This window comes from Lithobates pipiens, unplaced genomic scaffold (assembly GCF_037356315.1).
Source record: "Lithobates pipiens isolate NorthernLeopardFrog02 unplaced genomic scaffold, aLitPip1_a1.2 Scaffold_30, whole genome shotgun sequence".
Classification (NCBI taxonomy): Eukaryota; Metazoa; Chordata; class Amphibia; order Anura; family Ranidae; genus Lithobates; species Lithobates pipiens.
This window is the reverse complement of record NW_027507791.1, coordinates 63,384,829-63,399,960: the sequence shown is the minus strand read 5'-3', so window position 1 is coordinate 63,399,960 and position 15,132 is coordinate 63,384,829. Positions and strand designations below refer to the sequence as shown.

The 15,132-nt window shown below is 41.4% G+C and overlaps 1 protein-coding gene across 4 annotated transcripts in view; it reads left to right on the top strand.

Annotated features, from left to right (window-relative positions):
- SYNE2 (spectrin repeat containing nuclear envelope protein 2) overlaps nucleotides 1–15,132 on the top strand; it is a 529,925-nt gene that overhangs the window by 131,324 nt on the left and 383,469 nt on the right. For all 4 annotated transcript variants that reach the window (XM_077464352.1, XM_077464354.1, XM_077464353.1 and 1 more), the window contains exons 11-15: nucleotides 4,141–4,269; nucleotides 6,414–6,578; nucleotides 8,790–8,902; nucleotides 10,905–11,067; nucleotides 13,258–13,354. In XM_077464352.1, the coding sequence (XP_077320478.1) occupies nucleotides 4,141–4,269; nucleotides 6,414–6,578; nucleotides 8,790–8,902; nucleotides 10,905–11,067; nucleotides 13,258–13,354 (667 nt within the window). The remainder of the gene's footprint in view (nucleotides 1–4,140; nucleotides 4,270–6,413; nucleotides 6,579–8,789; nucleotides 8,903–10,904; nucleotides 11,068–13,257; nucleotides 13,355–15,132) is intronic.

The window sequence follows — 15,132 nt, the reverse complement described above, 5'->3', positions numbered from 1 at the left end:
TTTACGCGGTAGTATATGGGGGTCCCTGGCGCTATAAAAAGCTGCGGCGAACCTAAATACCTACCTGCCTAACTAGCGTCACCTGTGACACTAATACAGCGATCAGAAAAACGATCGCTTATTAGGCTGGGTTCACACTGGAGCGATGCGGGAACGCCACAAATCCGCGGCGGGTTCCCGCATCGCATGCCTCCCGGCGGCTGTTCACACTGCCCTATGCGAACTGCTGGGAGTGTCAGTGAAATGTTAATGACACCCCCAGATCAGTTCGCATATCGCAGTGCGATCTGCAAACTCGGATCGCATGATGTGAACACCCATGCGATCCGATTCTGCTGCGGGCCAAAAAAAGGGTCCCGTGCGAATTTGCGGCGGGTGCGGCGGGTGCGATGCGAATTCAGCCATACTATCTGTATGGCTGAACTCGAATCGCACAGAGATCGGATGTGATTTGCACTGCAGTGCGGTGCAAATCACATTCGTTCTCATAAACCGCTGCAATGTGAACCCAGCCTTAGTGACACTGGCGACGGGGGGTGATCACGGGGTTAAACCTTTATTGGGGGGGTTAGGGGGGTACATTAGAACTAAAGGGGGCTAACCCTAACTGCCCTAACAGTTATTACAGTCACAAATGACACCAATGCAAAAAAAAAAAAAAAAAAAAAAAAAGACATTGGTGTCACTGTGACTGGGGGGCAGGGGTAATTGGGGGGGTGATCGGGGGGGTGTGAGTGTGCCTGGCATGTTCTACTGTGTAGTGACGTGTTGGTGCAACTCACCGATCCTCTCTCCTCGGTGTCGGAACGTAAAATACCGACACGGAGGAGAGATTACATCACTTCCTCTCCTGTGTTTACATTACAGGAGAGGAAGTGATGTCACGAACGATTTCTATTCGTCGGGAGCGATCGCGAGGGGGTGGCCATGAATGAATGGCCGCCCCCTCGTCCGGGATCGCTCCTGTACGAATACCGACCGCCGCAGGAAGGCAGGGACCTACATGTACGCCCTTATGCCTGCCCGTGCCATTCTGTCGACGTACATCGTCGTGCGGCGGTCGGGAAGTGGTTAAGTGTGTAAACCTTTAAGGCTTATACCTTATCTCAGAGTATTTCAGTCAGGCTTCAGGAGGTACATAAATAGCTTACACTGATAGCAAGGGCATTATTCATCTTCAGTCAGATCTGTACAATTTGTTTTTCTTTACAGACACCCCTTACCTGCATAGGCATTTTTTTTTGTAAAGGTGAACTAACCCTTTAACATACCAAGCTTTTCAGGAAAAGTGTCAATTCGAGGGTTGAGAAAAAACATGTTAAAGCGGGAGACCTGCAATTTATTTTTTAAAGTCAGCAGCTACAAATACTGCAGCTGCTGACTTTTAAAATAAGGACATTCACCTGTCACAGGGTCCAGCGATGTCGGCACCCGAGACCGAAGCGTCCCTCGGTCCTCGGATTCTGCCGCCGCCATCTTAGCTATGGGAATCAGGAAAGGAAGCCTTGCAGCTTAATTTCCTGGTTCCCTACTGCGCATGTGCAAGTCGCGCAGGGCAATCTAAATGGTCTGTGCTGTCTCTGGGACCCGTTTGTGTCCCAGCAGACAGCGTGGCAGGGCGGGAAGAGGCATAGACTCCCGTATCTTGGACAGGTATCTGCACCCCCCTCCCCCTTGAAAGGTGCCAAATGTGACACCAGAGGGGGGGAGGGTTCCGAAAAGGTTAAATTTTTGTGTGAACCTCCGTTTTAACATTGACAGGGTGCCCACAATGAGCAGCTTTTTTTCGTTTATGTAAAACCTTTATCCCAAAAGACTACACTCCATTGTTAACTGGAGTTTAGTTCCACTTTAAGGCTGAATGCTCCAGCCAAGAAAACTGTAATATTTGCCTCGGTTTGATCTGCAATTGCCATGGTGATGCTCAAGTGATCGGTTATGACGCCAGCAATTTGATGGTATAACAGTTCAAGAGGAGCTGCACCTTTAAAAAAAATATTAAAAGCCAGCAGCTACAAATATTGCAGCTGCTGACTTTTAATAAATTGACACTTACCTGTCCCAGGTTCCAGCGATGTCAGTGGCAGATGACGAGCGATGGCTCGTCTCTCTGCGGCCCCTGCGCCATCCTCTGTCAGGGAATCGGGAAGTGAAGCATTGCGGCTTCACTGCCCGGTTCCCTACTGCGCATGCGCGAGTCGCGCAGCGCGTCTCCACTGGTCCCCGCTGTGTCCTGGGAACTGTGTGTTTCCCAGAACACAATGGGGGGGGGGGGTCATCTGCGGCTAACTTGTCCCTGAAGTGGGTGCAGATACATGGATTATCCAGGTATCTGCACCCCCCTCCCTGCCAATTGTGGCACTGGGGGGGGATCAGATGAGCGGAACTTCCACTTCAGGTTGGAGGTCTGCTTTCAGTTGAGCGCAAAAGCAACTTTGACCATTATTTACAGCCTGCCTTGATTGTTTTGAGAAGCTGTTAAATTGATGGGGTTAGTCACTTAGTCCATCTAAATCTACTAGTCCATTTAACTCTACAGAACATGAAGAATGAAAATGTTGCTGTGTTAAGGGTGCCTATGTTGAACCTCTATAGATGGAGTAGAGTAGTGAGTGTAGCCAACATAAGACATACATTTTTTTATTGGACGGATCACTATTTGAAAATAAGTGGGGAAAAAAAAAAGCCTAAAAAATAAAACGAATGCAGTCTCTACTAGAGGTCGACCGATATGGGTTTTTCTCTGGCCGATGCCGATATTTAGAAATCATGGCGGCCAATGGCCGATATATGATGCCCATATTTTTGGGCCGATATGTTAGGCCGATTTATTTATTTTTTTAATCCCCCTTCATCTCCTAAAATCTAACAGACACCTTTCCCACTGGGGCGTTTTTCAGGCTCTTTTTAAAAATAGCGCCTGTAAAGTGCCTGCAAAATAGCTCCCCTGCAGTCTGTGTGAAAGACGGTGTGCTTTCACACTGAGGCGATGCGCTGGCAGAAAAAAAGTCCTGCAAGCAGCACATTTGGAGTGGTGTATACCGCTCCTCCACCACTCCTGCCCATTGATATTAATGGGCACCACTGCCGAAGTGCATGCAATGTGATTTGGCAGCGCTGCTTCACGAGCGCATTTAACCTCTTCCTCGGCCACTAGCTGGGTTATATGCGCCCCACTAGCAGCCGAATAGCACCGCTAAAATCATGGTAAAGCGCCGCTAAAACTAGCAGCGTTTTACCATCAACGCCTGCCCGCTCCAGTGTGAAAGCAGTCTTCCTAAGTGATACAGAAAATTTCTTACATTTAAACATTTATTAAACAAAACAAACCTCCAGTTTACTTGTATGTATGATTTAGATAAAAAAAAACTATATATTAAATAAAAACAGGTAGTCAAAACTTTTGGACGAAAAAAAAATGGGTTAACTTTACTGTTTTAGTTTTTTTTTTTGTTATTGTTTTTTAAATCATTAGTGTATTTTTTTCCCAAAAAAATTGCATTTGAAAGACCTCTGCGCAAATGCCGTGTAACATAAAATATTGCAACAACTGTTATTTTATTCCCTAGGATCTCTGCTAAAAAAATATATATATATAATTTTTGGGGGGTCTAAGTGATTTTCTGGCAGAAAATACAGGATTTTTACTTGTAAGCAACAAGTGTCAGAAAAGATTTAGTCTTTAAATGGTTAAACTGAGAACTTCTACACACAGAGTTGAATTCATTCATTCAAGTGTAAACATTGTATCTCTTTACTCTTTTCTTGGCAGACTGCCCAGAGAGGAGGAAAGTTGCTTCTATGACTATGTCTTGGCAAAGTCCCGCTGTAGTTCAAATCGGCCTTTTTATCAGCACAATCGGCCGATTAATTAAAAAATGGCAAATATCAGCTGGCCGATAAATCGGTCGACCTCTAATCTCTACTTCTAAGGATTAGTAAGCTACACTTTATTACATTTTTGTTTTGAGTTTAGGTATGATTAAAGTTAGTGGAATGACTTCTTCTCCCAGTATGTTAAAAACAGAAACAGGCAAATTGCTGCAGTGAAGTGAAAAGTCTGTTACCATGTGAATAAAACCGAAGAATGCAATGAGAAAAAAAATTTGATTTTTATTTTTAATATTCAAAATGCATTAGGAGATCCTGCTATTCATGAGAAAGTTTAATGAACAGAAGAGAATATACTTGTTTGACTTGGCTGTGGAAACTCTACAACCCGAGGAGCAACGACTTATAAAGCAGTCACTTGAAAACATAACTTTCCAGGTGAGCCCCAAACTAATTCTGGACCCTGGACGTGCTTCACATGCCCAAAAAACATCATCATACATGTGATGTGCGCAGCACATTCAGTTCTTCTGCCCCCTCTGCCACGTCCTCCCTTCACATTCTCCTGCCATTCTCCACTCTTATCAATCAAAGCGGGGACTTGCTGTGTACATAGAGCAGCTCTAACAGTTGCTGCTGTCAAAGAAAAGCTGTCTGACAGTGTTTACCAACACTGTTCAGACATAACATAGAGCTACAAAGTAACATTTGTCATTTTTGTATCTACTCTGTTTCATTGATCTGTAGCTCAATTGGAAGAGCTTTGATTTGCACATGTTGGCTACGGTTAAAGTGCAATCAAAAACGGAAAAAACTGCAAACTTACAAGCAGCAGGTTGATTCCACTTCTATTGGTGAAAATCCTCCTTTGTCCATATTACAGCTTCTATAAATGGAACAGGATCTAAGAATAGAGGATAGGGGGATAATTGATTGCTATGTTCCTCCTGCATTCATAGATTGTGCCCCCCTCCATTCAAAGATCATTTTGAAATCATAGAAGCTGACGTCTGTTAAACCCCTTATCTGCTCTTAGTTTTCCCTAGTCAGTCCTAAATAACACATTTTTCCTCCTCCTCCCTTCAACTATTACTTTCATAGTAATTAATTGTATTATTCATTAGAATTAAAATGTATTTTTTATTTGTTTTGTTTGTTTATTTTTTTTAAAGTTGCATTTAAAAAAAAAAACCACTAAATTAAAAGCAAAAATAAATAAATTTAAATAACTTTGAACTACTTTGTACCATAATTATATTTTTAGTGTTATTTTAAACAGGAGGAATTGCAGAATAAAGTCTATACTTGTTTTTTTTTTGTAACATTTCCTACAATATGTTTTCTACAGTGTGTTTGTTTTTGTTTTTTTCTCTAACGATTGAGAGAAAAAAAATAATTTTTGCAAAACAATATCACAAAAAAGCCTTTTGTCCTTCAAGTAAAACGTTTGTTTTATGTTAAATTATGTCAAAGTTACTGCCAAATAAACAGGCCCATAGCAGATGATTGGCAGAAAATTTGCATATGCCTACCAATATGGGCAAATATGTGGACACCCCATTCAAGTTATTGAATTCAGGTGATCACAATGAAGGGAAGGGTAATGATATTGTATACAAAGACATTTTATACAATTGTGCACTATCCTTTGTGGGAACAACTTAATAAAGGAACTGTTCTGGCAGGACTGTCCTCTGTGTACAAAGCCAACTCCATAAAGACCTGGTTTGGTGAGCTTGTACAGTACCCTAATCGCAATCCTATTAAACATCTTTATGGTAAAGCTGGATCTTCTAGTCCAACATCGGCACTGGACCTCACAAATACTTTCATAGCTGAATGGGCACAGATTACCACCGACACATTTCAAGAAGCCTTGCTAGAAGAATGGGTGCTGTTATAGCTATGAAGAGGGTCCAACCCTATATTAATACCCATAGTTTTGTAATGGGATATCCAACAACCTCATATAGGTGTGACGATCCAGTGTCCAAAAACTTTTGACCATAGTGGAACTGCATGTTGGACTATAACTATAGTAACCAGCAGTGTATCACTTTTTGGATAATGATCCATGTTTACAGAAAGTGCCCAAAGAGAAATTGACCTTTTGATATAGAAAGCTTTCAGATTGCCAGTTTTGTGTTCCCGGTTAGACGAGGGCTGGTCACTTGTGGTGAACAACCATCCTTTTTTCTTTTGCATTCATTTTCATTAACTCAATTGAATGCAGTAACCTTATTGGTTGCCATTAACAGCATACTGCTCTGAATAAGGCCTTCCCCTGTGAAGAATAGCTTTTTGTCAGGGTGGTCATACAGGAACAATGAGTGAGGTTCAGTCCAGGGCAGTGATTCTGTATGTAGTAAGTGGGTGGCCGTGTTTTTTTTTTTTTGTCTGGGAACTTGGCCAGTAATTTGATTTGAAAGCTGACCGAGTTATTTATGTATTCTTTTACCTTGGCATGAAATTTCTTCTTTTTGAAATGGCAGACAATTTTATTAAAATTAATGAGTTGCCAAACAATGGTTGTGGGAAATTCCAAAGCAGTGACCATCAGCTGATGTGTTTTTTGTGTCCAGATTGCAGCATGGAAAGAGCAACTGGATCACAGTTTGCCACCCCCTCTGGGCGATATAGAGAGTTGGCTCTCAGAAGTCGAAAACCTGATGTCACAGACATTGCCTGAGTCAGGAAGCCACCACAACACAATGACTCTGCTGCAGGCTCTGTCCGCCTCCTTCAAGGTACTGTGTTGGATATCAGAGTAAACCCAGGTTTGCCTTATTCTGAATCCACAAAATATGAACTGTCTGTGTTGCCTAATTGCGAATGGTCAGATTGAAGTTTAGACTGGCAAATCAGTGGTTGGTTGCAATGAAGCATTGTGTATGGCTATCTTTATTATACATTAATTGGTCAGATATTTATACTGGTTGAGTTTATCAAAGCTGGAGCAGCCAAAACCTGGTGTGTGGCAACCAATCAGCTTTTATCTTTTGTTTTCAAAACTTAAGTGAACAAGCTGATTGGCTGCCATGCGCAGCTATTCCCAATTCTGTCTGCTCCAGTTTTGATAAATTCCGCTTCTAGTATTCTTTAATTTACACCTAAAAAAGGTAAAACTAAAGGCATTTTTTTTTTTAGATCAACCAAGAGAGTGTTTTAACTACTGTCAATTTTGTTTTTCTTTTCCTTCTGTGTCCCATAGGGAAGAAATCTTTTCACTTATTGTTTTTCAAAGTGAGGGCATCCTTGATGGTCACCAGCATCACTAGAACCAGCGCCCTTATTGAAATATCCCCCCCCCCCCATTTATTTTCTGGTGACATCACAAAATTATGGGCTTTTCTTTCTCTTTGACTCTGTTAATGGCACAAATAGAGGGGCGGATCTCCTTAATAGGGGCACAAGTGTGTTTTAGTTACTGTAAAACGGAACTGCAGGCAACTGGTAAGGAGCACCAGTGAGTGCAGTCATGCATTTAGTTCAAACAAAATGAAATATATTTAACGTTCAACCAGTATAAATATCTGAATTTGACTTTATCAGCCTCTTGTAACTCCATGTGTAGCAGCACTTAGACTGGGAGAGATTAGGGGCATCACTAGGTGCCAGTCAAGCATGCTGAATGATGGGGATGAGGACGTTAACTAGCTTTATTGCTTAAAGATGATCTATCACTGTATATGCGTGCGTGTGCATATATATATATATATATATATTTATATTTATTATAATTCTTTTTTTTTTTTAAACAGTTTGGTCTTTTATTGGGCAAAGCACATGTAATAGTTTATTTGATTTTGATAGGTGCTTCCTAACGCTAGCTATGAAGTCCTACTTGTCCCTTCCTTGCTTGCTGTGGCTGATCCAACAACAGCTAGGAAAAAGACGGGTGCTGTATAAGTTTGTCTCAGCTCTGAGTACTTTCTCAGGAAAATGGCAAGAGAAATGCGGAGGCTGACCCCCCTCCCTCCTTGCAATCCTTTTAATTTTGCTTGTATCAGGCAAAGCTGTCTATATGAAGCCTCCGTCTCCTTTCTACCTAGGGTTGCCACCTTTTATTCAAGCCAAACTCGGGCACATTAGCAGCCTGGGACACCTATGGGTGCCCCAAGGAGAGTAGTAATGCAGTGCGCATAGCGTGCTGCAGAAAAATGTGGGTGTGGCCACATTAGCTCTTGCTGACATCATCACCCTGCCCCGCAGTGATGCAGAACCTGCCCCCACTCAGCCACTCGCAGCTCTTGGACAGCAACAGATTTGTGTGTGACTATGTTGGCTACTTGGGGAGCCACAGCCTGGTCTGAATAATGTGTTCAGGTTTCAGTCCACCTGAAACCTGGACACATGTGTCAAAACCTGGACTGTCCGGGTGAATCAAGGACAGGTGGCAATCCTCTTTCTACCTGTTATCAGATCATCCTTGGCAGGAGAGGGGCAGGTCATATAATGATCAATCATCCCTTACTGCAGTAGGAAAGTGTCAGGTTACCAGCCTTGCTGTGCAATGTGGCAGAATGGTGTATTTCTGTGGACAGGGTAGACTGCAATACAAATCTTTTGGCAAAAACTGCTCATACATATGCATTTCTGATGTGTATTTTGCTGTTTGCAGTTCAAAGTACATTTCTGCATTCATCAGAAATTGAGGGTTGTAGGGCAATCGCAGGATTATGTAAATATAAACCATCTTTATTGTCCTGATCTTCCAGTCGGCCATCACTCCTGGTGTGTTATGCATTGCCAGGAGTGGCAACCACCTAAACATTTATGGGCCATTCTCTGGAGTACAAGGTCTACTAACCTGAACCCCCCTCCCTAAGTATTTTAGGATAGGTTGGGTTTGTCAGCACAGAGGTTATCCTTCTATGCTAAAGGAGACTATTTTCTCTTATCTTCTGTTTTTAAGCCACACAAACATATCACTGACACCTGCCATTTTTTTCCTCCAGGCTTTAATGATTCATGCAACCCATCACTCAGAGAGCCTGAGATCATTTCAGAATGTAGATGATAATGGAGTTATTCTTGTGCCAGCTGATAAGACAGAGGAGATGAAGACAAGGTATGAGTAATGTTCTACATTGATAAATGCACAGCTTTGTTTCCTTTGCTTTGTTTTGAGTCTGTTTATTATTATAGAGGGTGTACAGTATACTTTCACTGATACAAAAATTAGTCAAAAGCAGTGTAGCATAAAGTATACCAAAAAGTATAGAATTATTCTCTAATTGCTGATTAATGTAAGGTATTTTAACATAATAAAAGTCAAATATATGTTTGCAGGGAATTCTATGCGCTCTCTGTCCAGTACTTTGAGGTTTTTAAAATAAGTAGTTCTTGCATACAGGGCCAGATTTACATTTTAAGAAAGACCGTAGGCACAGAAAATCAGGCACCCCACACATGAACGTGCTTTATCACTATTCTGTTGATTAAAACTGTAGAGGAAAACCCAAAACTCATGGGGTTACAGTAACATTTTGATTGCTGAAGCCTGATTGAAAAACAGATGTATTTATTATACAAGCGTGTAGATAGAAATACACACTTGGAGAACAATACAGTACATCGTGTTGGTTTCAAAAGAATTGCTCTAACTCAGGGTTTCTCAACCAGGGTTCCGTGGAACCCCAGGATTCCGCCAATGGTTGCTAGGGGTTCCTTGAGCAATGACCAATTTTTCACTCTCAGATAAGTTCCCAGTGACACCAATTATCTTTTTAGCTATCTGTAGGGGGGGACATTCTTCCCCAAGACCATAGATGTAAGGAGCACGCTTCCACTGATCATTACTCCAATGTATCATAAGTTGTAGATATAGCCATTTTTAACAGGGGTTCCCTGAGACCGAAATGTTTTTTCAAGGGTTCCTCTGTGTTGATAAGGTTGAGAAAGTCTGCTCTAACTGGCTAGGACAGCTAATACAAATTTATATTGTCTGAAATGGTTGGCACTTATCTACCTGACATTTCTTTAAAGCCAAACCTTGATTGAATGCGGAATACTAGGTTCACATAGGCTTGTCACTTCCAGTGGCTCTGTGGGAAAAGGCCAAGAGAGCCATCTTCGCAGCTGGAGGTGTAAATGGCATTTGAACACAACAGCTTTTACACAATACTGACTTCTAACAGCATTTGCATCAAATATATCTGCTTAATCAGAAATACATGTTTTGATCATAAATATTTGGGTAAATGGGACAGCCATTTTATTTATCGATCAAAAATGAAATGTTTCCTATTTGCGCTCAGACCTTTGGCAAAAAAACAAAAAACAAAAACTTTTTGAATGTAATAGGTCCGACGGTAATGGCGGGAGGGAGCAAGCAAAAGGTGGATTAAACTATTTCAGCCACTGCACCCATATACCGCAACAAAAGTACATCTTAAATTTTAGGTATGATTGCCTTATTAATTAAAAGAATAGTTCACCTTTCTGACCATGTTTCATGTTTCATGTTATTTAGGATGTATCATTAAAAATAATCAAATTCCCCAGCCCCCTACAATCAACCACCCCCCCCCCCCATTTTTTTTTTTTTTAAATGATGGACTATTGCTTGTATTAGGGGGAGAAATAGTGCACCATCGTTGGTGTCAGTGGGATGAATAGTGCCCAACTTTGGTATTAGAGAAAAAGTACCGCACTGCAGTTTGGAGACCACTACTTTAAGACAATGAAGTTAAACATATACTGGAGGACAATCAGAGCTTTCTTTTGCCAAAATTGTCTTCCAAAAATGATCTACAAACAAAAAGATATAAAAAAGAAAAACCTTTTTTTCTTGTTTAAAAGAACCAATTACTCGTTGTTATAGATCACAAATCTGCATGTTATTTTTGTAATTTGTCTCACTTATAATGGCACTAGATGTATATTTCTGGTCCAAAAGTAAAGACTTTTAAAAATGTGCGCATTGATAATATATCACAACAAAAACAGACGAGACAAAAAATAAAAACTGACTGCTGCCATTATACTGGTTGTAATGGAACTATTTAGATGAAACAACACTTGATTCACTTCTACAATTGAATATAAAAGTTATAAATTTTCATCTTTAGGGTGGAGAAAATATTGGCTGCAAACTTTGGTGTTCTGGTGGATTATCGCTTCTCTGCACATTGTGTTCTGGCTCTCCTGGAAGAAGGATGGCCAAAGTTAAAAGCCTGGAAAGGGAAATATAAGTCACAAGAAGCAGTGGAATCCCTCCTCATCGATTATAATGTGAGTCATAGGAAACACATTTAAGACTGAGCTGAGATTTGTGGATGATTACAGATCTCAATGCGTTCTTGCATCATATGCAAACACAGGTGTTGAACCAATGTGAAGAACAATTAAGATACACTTTGCAGCCTTATCAGTCAACCATTCAGTTTCCACTGTTGTGGAAAAATGATTGGTTAATGCAGGCAACCCTTCCCTTCTATAGTATCTGCAAATAAAAGGGTAACTTTCAGTTGTTTGGCACAAAAAGACTGTAAGATGGAAACAAGTACAACTTTATTCAAAACTTGAGACACGTTTACACTGAGCGAATAAACAAAAAGTACACCTGCTCTACATTATTTGTCCTTCGTTAGGGAAACCAAGCTGCAACATTTACAAAGATGATCCTGTGCACAGTCCTGATTTCAAAACTTTTTGGTCCAACGGCTAAAACATGAGTTTTCGAAACGTGTTTTACCCCCATAAGGGTTTTAGTCATAGCTGACCTGATGAAAACATACCCTGATGAGTGGTTGCAAAGTCTCAGGGTTTGTCACCTTAATGCTGCAGCCCCCCCCCCCCCCCGAGTCCCCCTTTTACTTACCTGCAGCTGATCCGTTCCAGCGATGGGCACGAGCCCAGCGGCTGCAGCCTCTGTGTCTCTCCTCATTGTACAAATTGATAGCAGCAGGAGCCATTGGCTCCCGCTCCTGTCAATCAAATCCAGTGGCATGGGGGGTGGGTTGAGTTCCACTGTCTGTGTCATTGGAAGCAGCAGTGGGACTCGGGAACACGGTGCCCCCAGCGAAAAAGGCTCATCGTGGGGGCACCTGATGACGGGGAGGAGCATCGGCAGGGCACCCCAGAAGAGCAGCATCGGGACCACTGTGTGCAAAACCCTTGCACAGAGCAGGTAAGTATAACATGTTTGTTATTTTTATATGAAAGAACCTTTACAACCCTTTTTAATAAAATAAACTTTTGTATTATGCAGCTTTTTGGAGTGCCCAATGGATGATTAGAAACAACCCTCTAATCAAGCCATTCAGCAACCCTCCTCAGTGTGACCGATGACTCTTGACCTGTTCAGTCAATTGTAGCTGCTCACTGACACTTCCTAGTAGCGTTGTTGGTCCCCATTTCATGTCACAGCTTTCTCACAAATGAGTACACACAAGTGTGCCCTTTTTACAAGAGAGCTTTGACAGGGGAACAGTCTTCTAGAAGTGACGTTGCTAGCTCTCAAAGTACACGCCCACTAGCATGTCATTTGTTTCACAAAGCAGGCGAAGTGCAGTCATGTGACGAGGAATACATGAACCAATAAATAACATGTAGCAGGCAGTAGGTGCATTCATTGGGACTTATGCTGCGTACACATGACCAGACTTTCTGGCAGACTAGGTCAGACGGAGAATCCGATCGCGTGTGGGCTAATCTGATTGTTTTAAAAAAAAAAAAAAAAATCAGACGGACCTAGAAATAGAACATGTTTCAAATCTGTCCGACGGACTCAATTCCTGTCGGGAAAACCAATCGCCTGTATGCTGGTCCGATGGACCAAATACGACGCAAGGGAAGCTATTGGCTACTGGCTATTGAACTTCCTTTTTTAGTCCTGTCTTGCATCATCCCATTCAAAACAAACAGATTTTCGAACTGACTTAGTCCGTTCGTGTGTGGCCAAGTCCGTCCGTTCGGAAAGTCAGTTGGAACTCCACCAAAAGTCTGTCGGGAAGACAGTCGGGCCTAGTCTGCCGGAAAGTCTGGTCATGTGTACGCGGCATTAGTTTTACTAAACCCTCAACAGCAAAATCAGTCTGTGTACGCAGTAAAACATGCTTGGTATACTCGCTGTAGATCCTAAGGGGTTAATCCTCTGCATTGTGTAAAAAGGCTGTTTAATCCTGTATGCACAGATCCTACCCTTCTTGCATGGTCTCCAAAACAAAATTGTAAAAGAAAAAAAGAAAAGAAACCCGCAACAACTATATATTTCCTTTGTGCAGTTATCCAAAGTCCTCAAGCAGTCTGAGTGCATTGTCCGTGCTATTCGAGGACTGTTACACACATGTATACACGCATTGAGACTAATTATGATATTGCACAGATTTTTGAATAGCGTGATGGTCAAGTGAGGACTCTGTTTTATTGCTGTCAACAAAGATCACAAACCTTTGCTCAAGTTTTATTTCTGATCCACAGGAATTTGTCGATGAGAAACAATTCATGGTTCATCTTGAAAATGCATTTCAAAAATTCAAAGAACTACATAGCCAACTTCTGACTACAGAGGAATATTGTAAGTAAATACTTAACTATTTTACATTTCAGGCATTTGACAGCAATCCATATAAAAAAAAAAAGTGCAGTTCTTGGTTTAAAGTAGGTCTGGACTGCTCCAAATATTTTCCTCAGCAGAATTTAGCCAGCTAAGTTTAAAGGGATTTTCACTTTCATCTTATGACCCACAGAACACTATACAATATACATGGTGGATATCCACACCATTCATGTTAATTGGCCTCTTCCTGCTGCTGGTCACCTCCACATTGTTCATTTATCACTATCAAAGGAGATGAAGGTCAGTGAACAGCTGAATGGTGAACAGCATTTGGATGTAGCTTTAAACAATTAGATTAAAATGAATGTCATGCATATTTATAATTTTGACGAGATAAATAACAGAAACATTTCTGGCATTATCTATTCTTGGAGTTGCCTAATGTATATGGGACGTTTTTACAACCTCTCCTGAACGATTTAACTTGACAGATCATAAACCACGCTTAAAAGGTCAGTTTTGCTGCGTTTGGCGTCTGAACAAATTTTTTTGCCTTCAAAAAATAGCCTCTAAATGCAACTGCCTAAAAAACTGGTACTGAACGCTACATCATCCAGCCGCATACTTCTGCCACATATTTCAGCCTGCCATAGATTTTGACAGGCTGATGGTAGTGAACCATATACTTTACCTGTCCCTCCTGGTTGCCCTAAAATTCCAGGTTTTAACACTGCATGGGCTTAAACACTCATGTGCAAAATATGTATATATGTGTGTGTATATGTGTATGTATGTATGTGTGTATATATATATATATATATATATTTATCGGCGTATAACACGCACCCCAAGTTTAGGAGGGAATTTAAAAGAAAAAAACTTTTGTGAGGGAAGTTTAAGGAAAAAAACTTACATTTAAATGCCCATCAATGCAGCCTTATCAGTGTCATTTGCAGCCTTGCATTGCAGCCTTGCATTGCAGCCTTGTCAGTCGATTGCAGGCTTGTCAGTGTCATTTTAAAAATTTCGCTGCCGAGATACAGAGCAGATGTCCTGTTTATCTCGGCGGCGCTCATTCTTGGCCGTCCTCGGTGGCTTTCAGGTATTTTTGGCCGCACTCAGGCGTTCTCGGCTATTTTCGGCTCTTCTCGCCTATTTTCGGCTGCACTCGGCTGTTCTTGGCGGCTTCCAGCTTTCCGAAAGCTGCCGAGAACTGCAGAATGCGGCTGAAAATAGCCAAGAATGGCTGAATATACCCAAAAGCCGCTGAGAGTGGCACAGAAGGTTAGGAAAGGAGGGGGATCGGCGTATAACATGCACCCCCGATTTCCCCCTGATTTTAGGGGGAAAAAAGTGCGTGTTATACGCCGATAAATACGGTGTGTGTGTGTAATATATAAAGGTATAGCTATATATATATAATAGAGAGAGAGAGATATATATAATTTTTTTTATTGTAAAGACAACTTGAGTATGATTGCAGTTCCTATGTACATCAACACTCACACTGGGTTAAGGAATGCAACACCGAGCCAATCGGTTGTGCTAAAGTGCATGCTTATAGAAGGAGAGAGCAGTGAGGTGATTTAGCTCAACAGTGTCCTTTCACTATCTGGTTGTAGGTTGATGTAGAAAAATGTCATGTGTTACTTAACTGTAGCTGAGAAAAATCATATCAGGGTTTTGCTGTGTGTAAATCTGGGTTAATATCAGAATTGGATTGACAGAAATACAAATCATTTGGTAGAAAACACATCACTGTATATCATCAGTGTATTTACCTGTTTGTCTAGAAT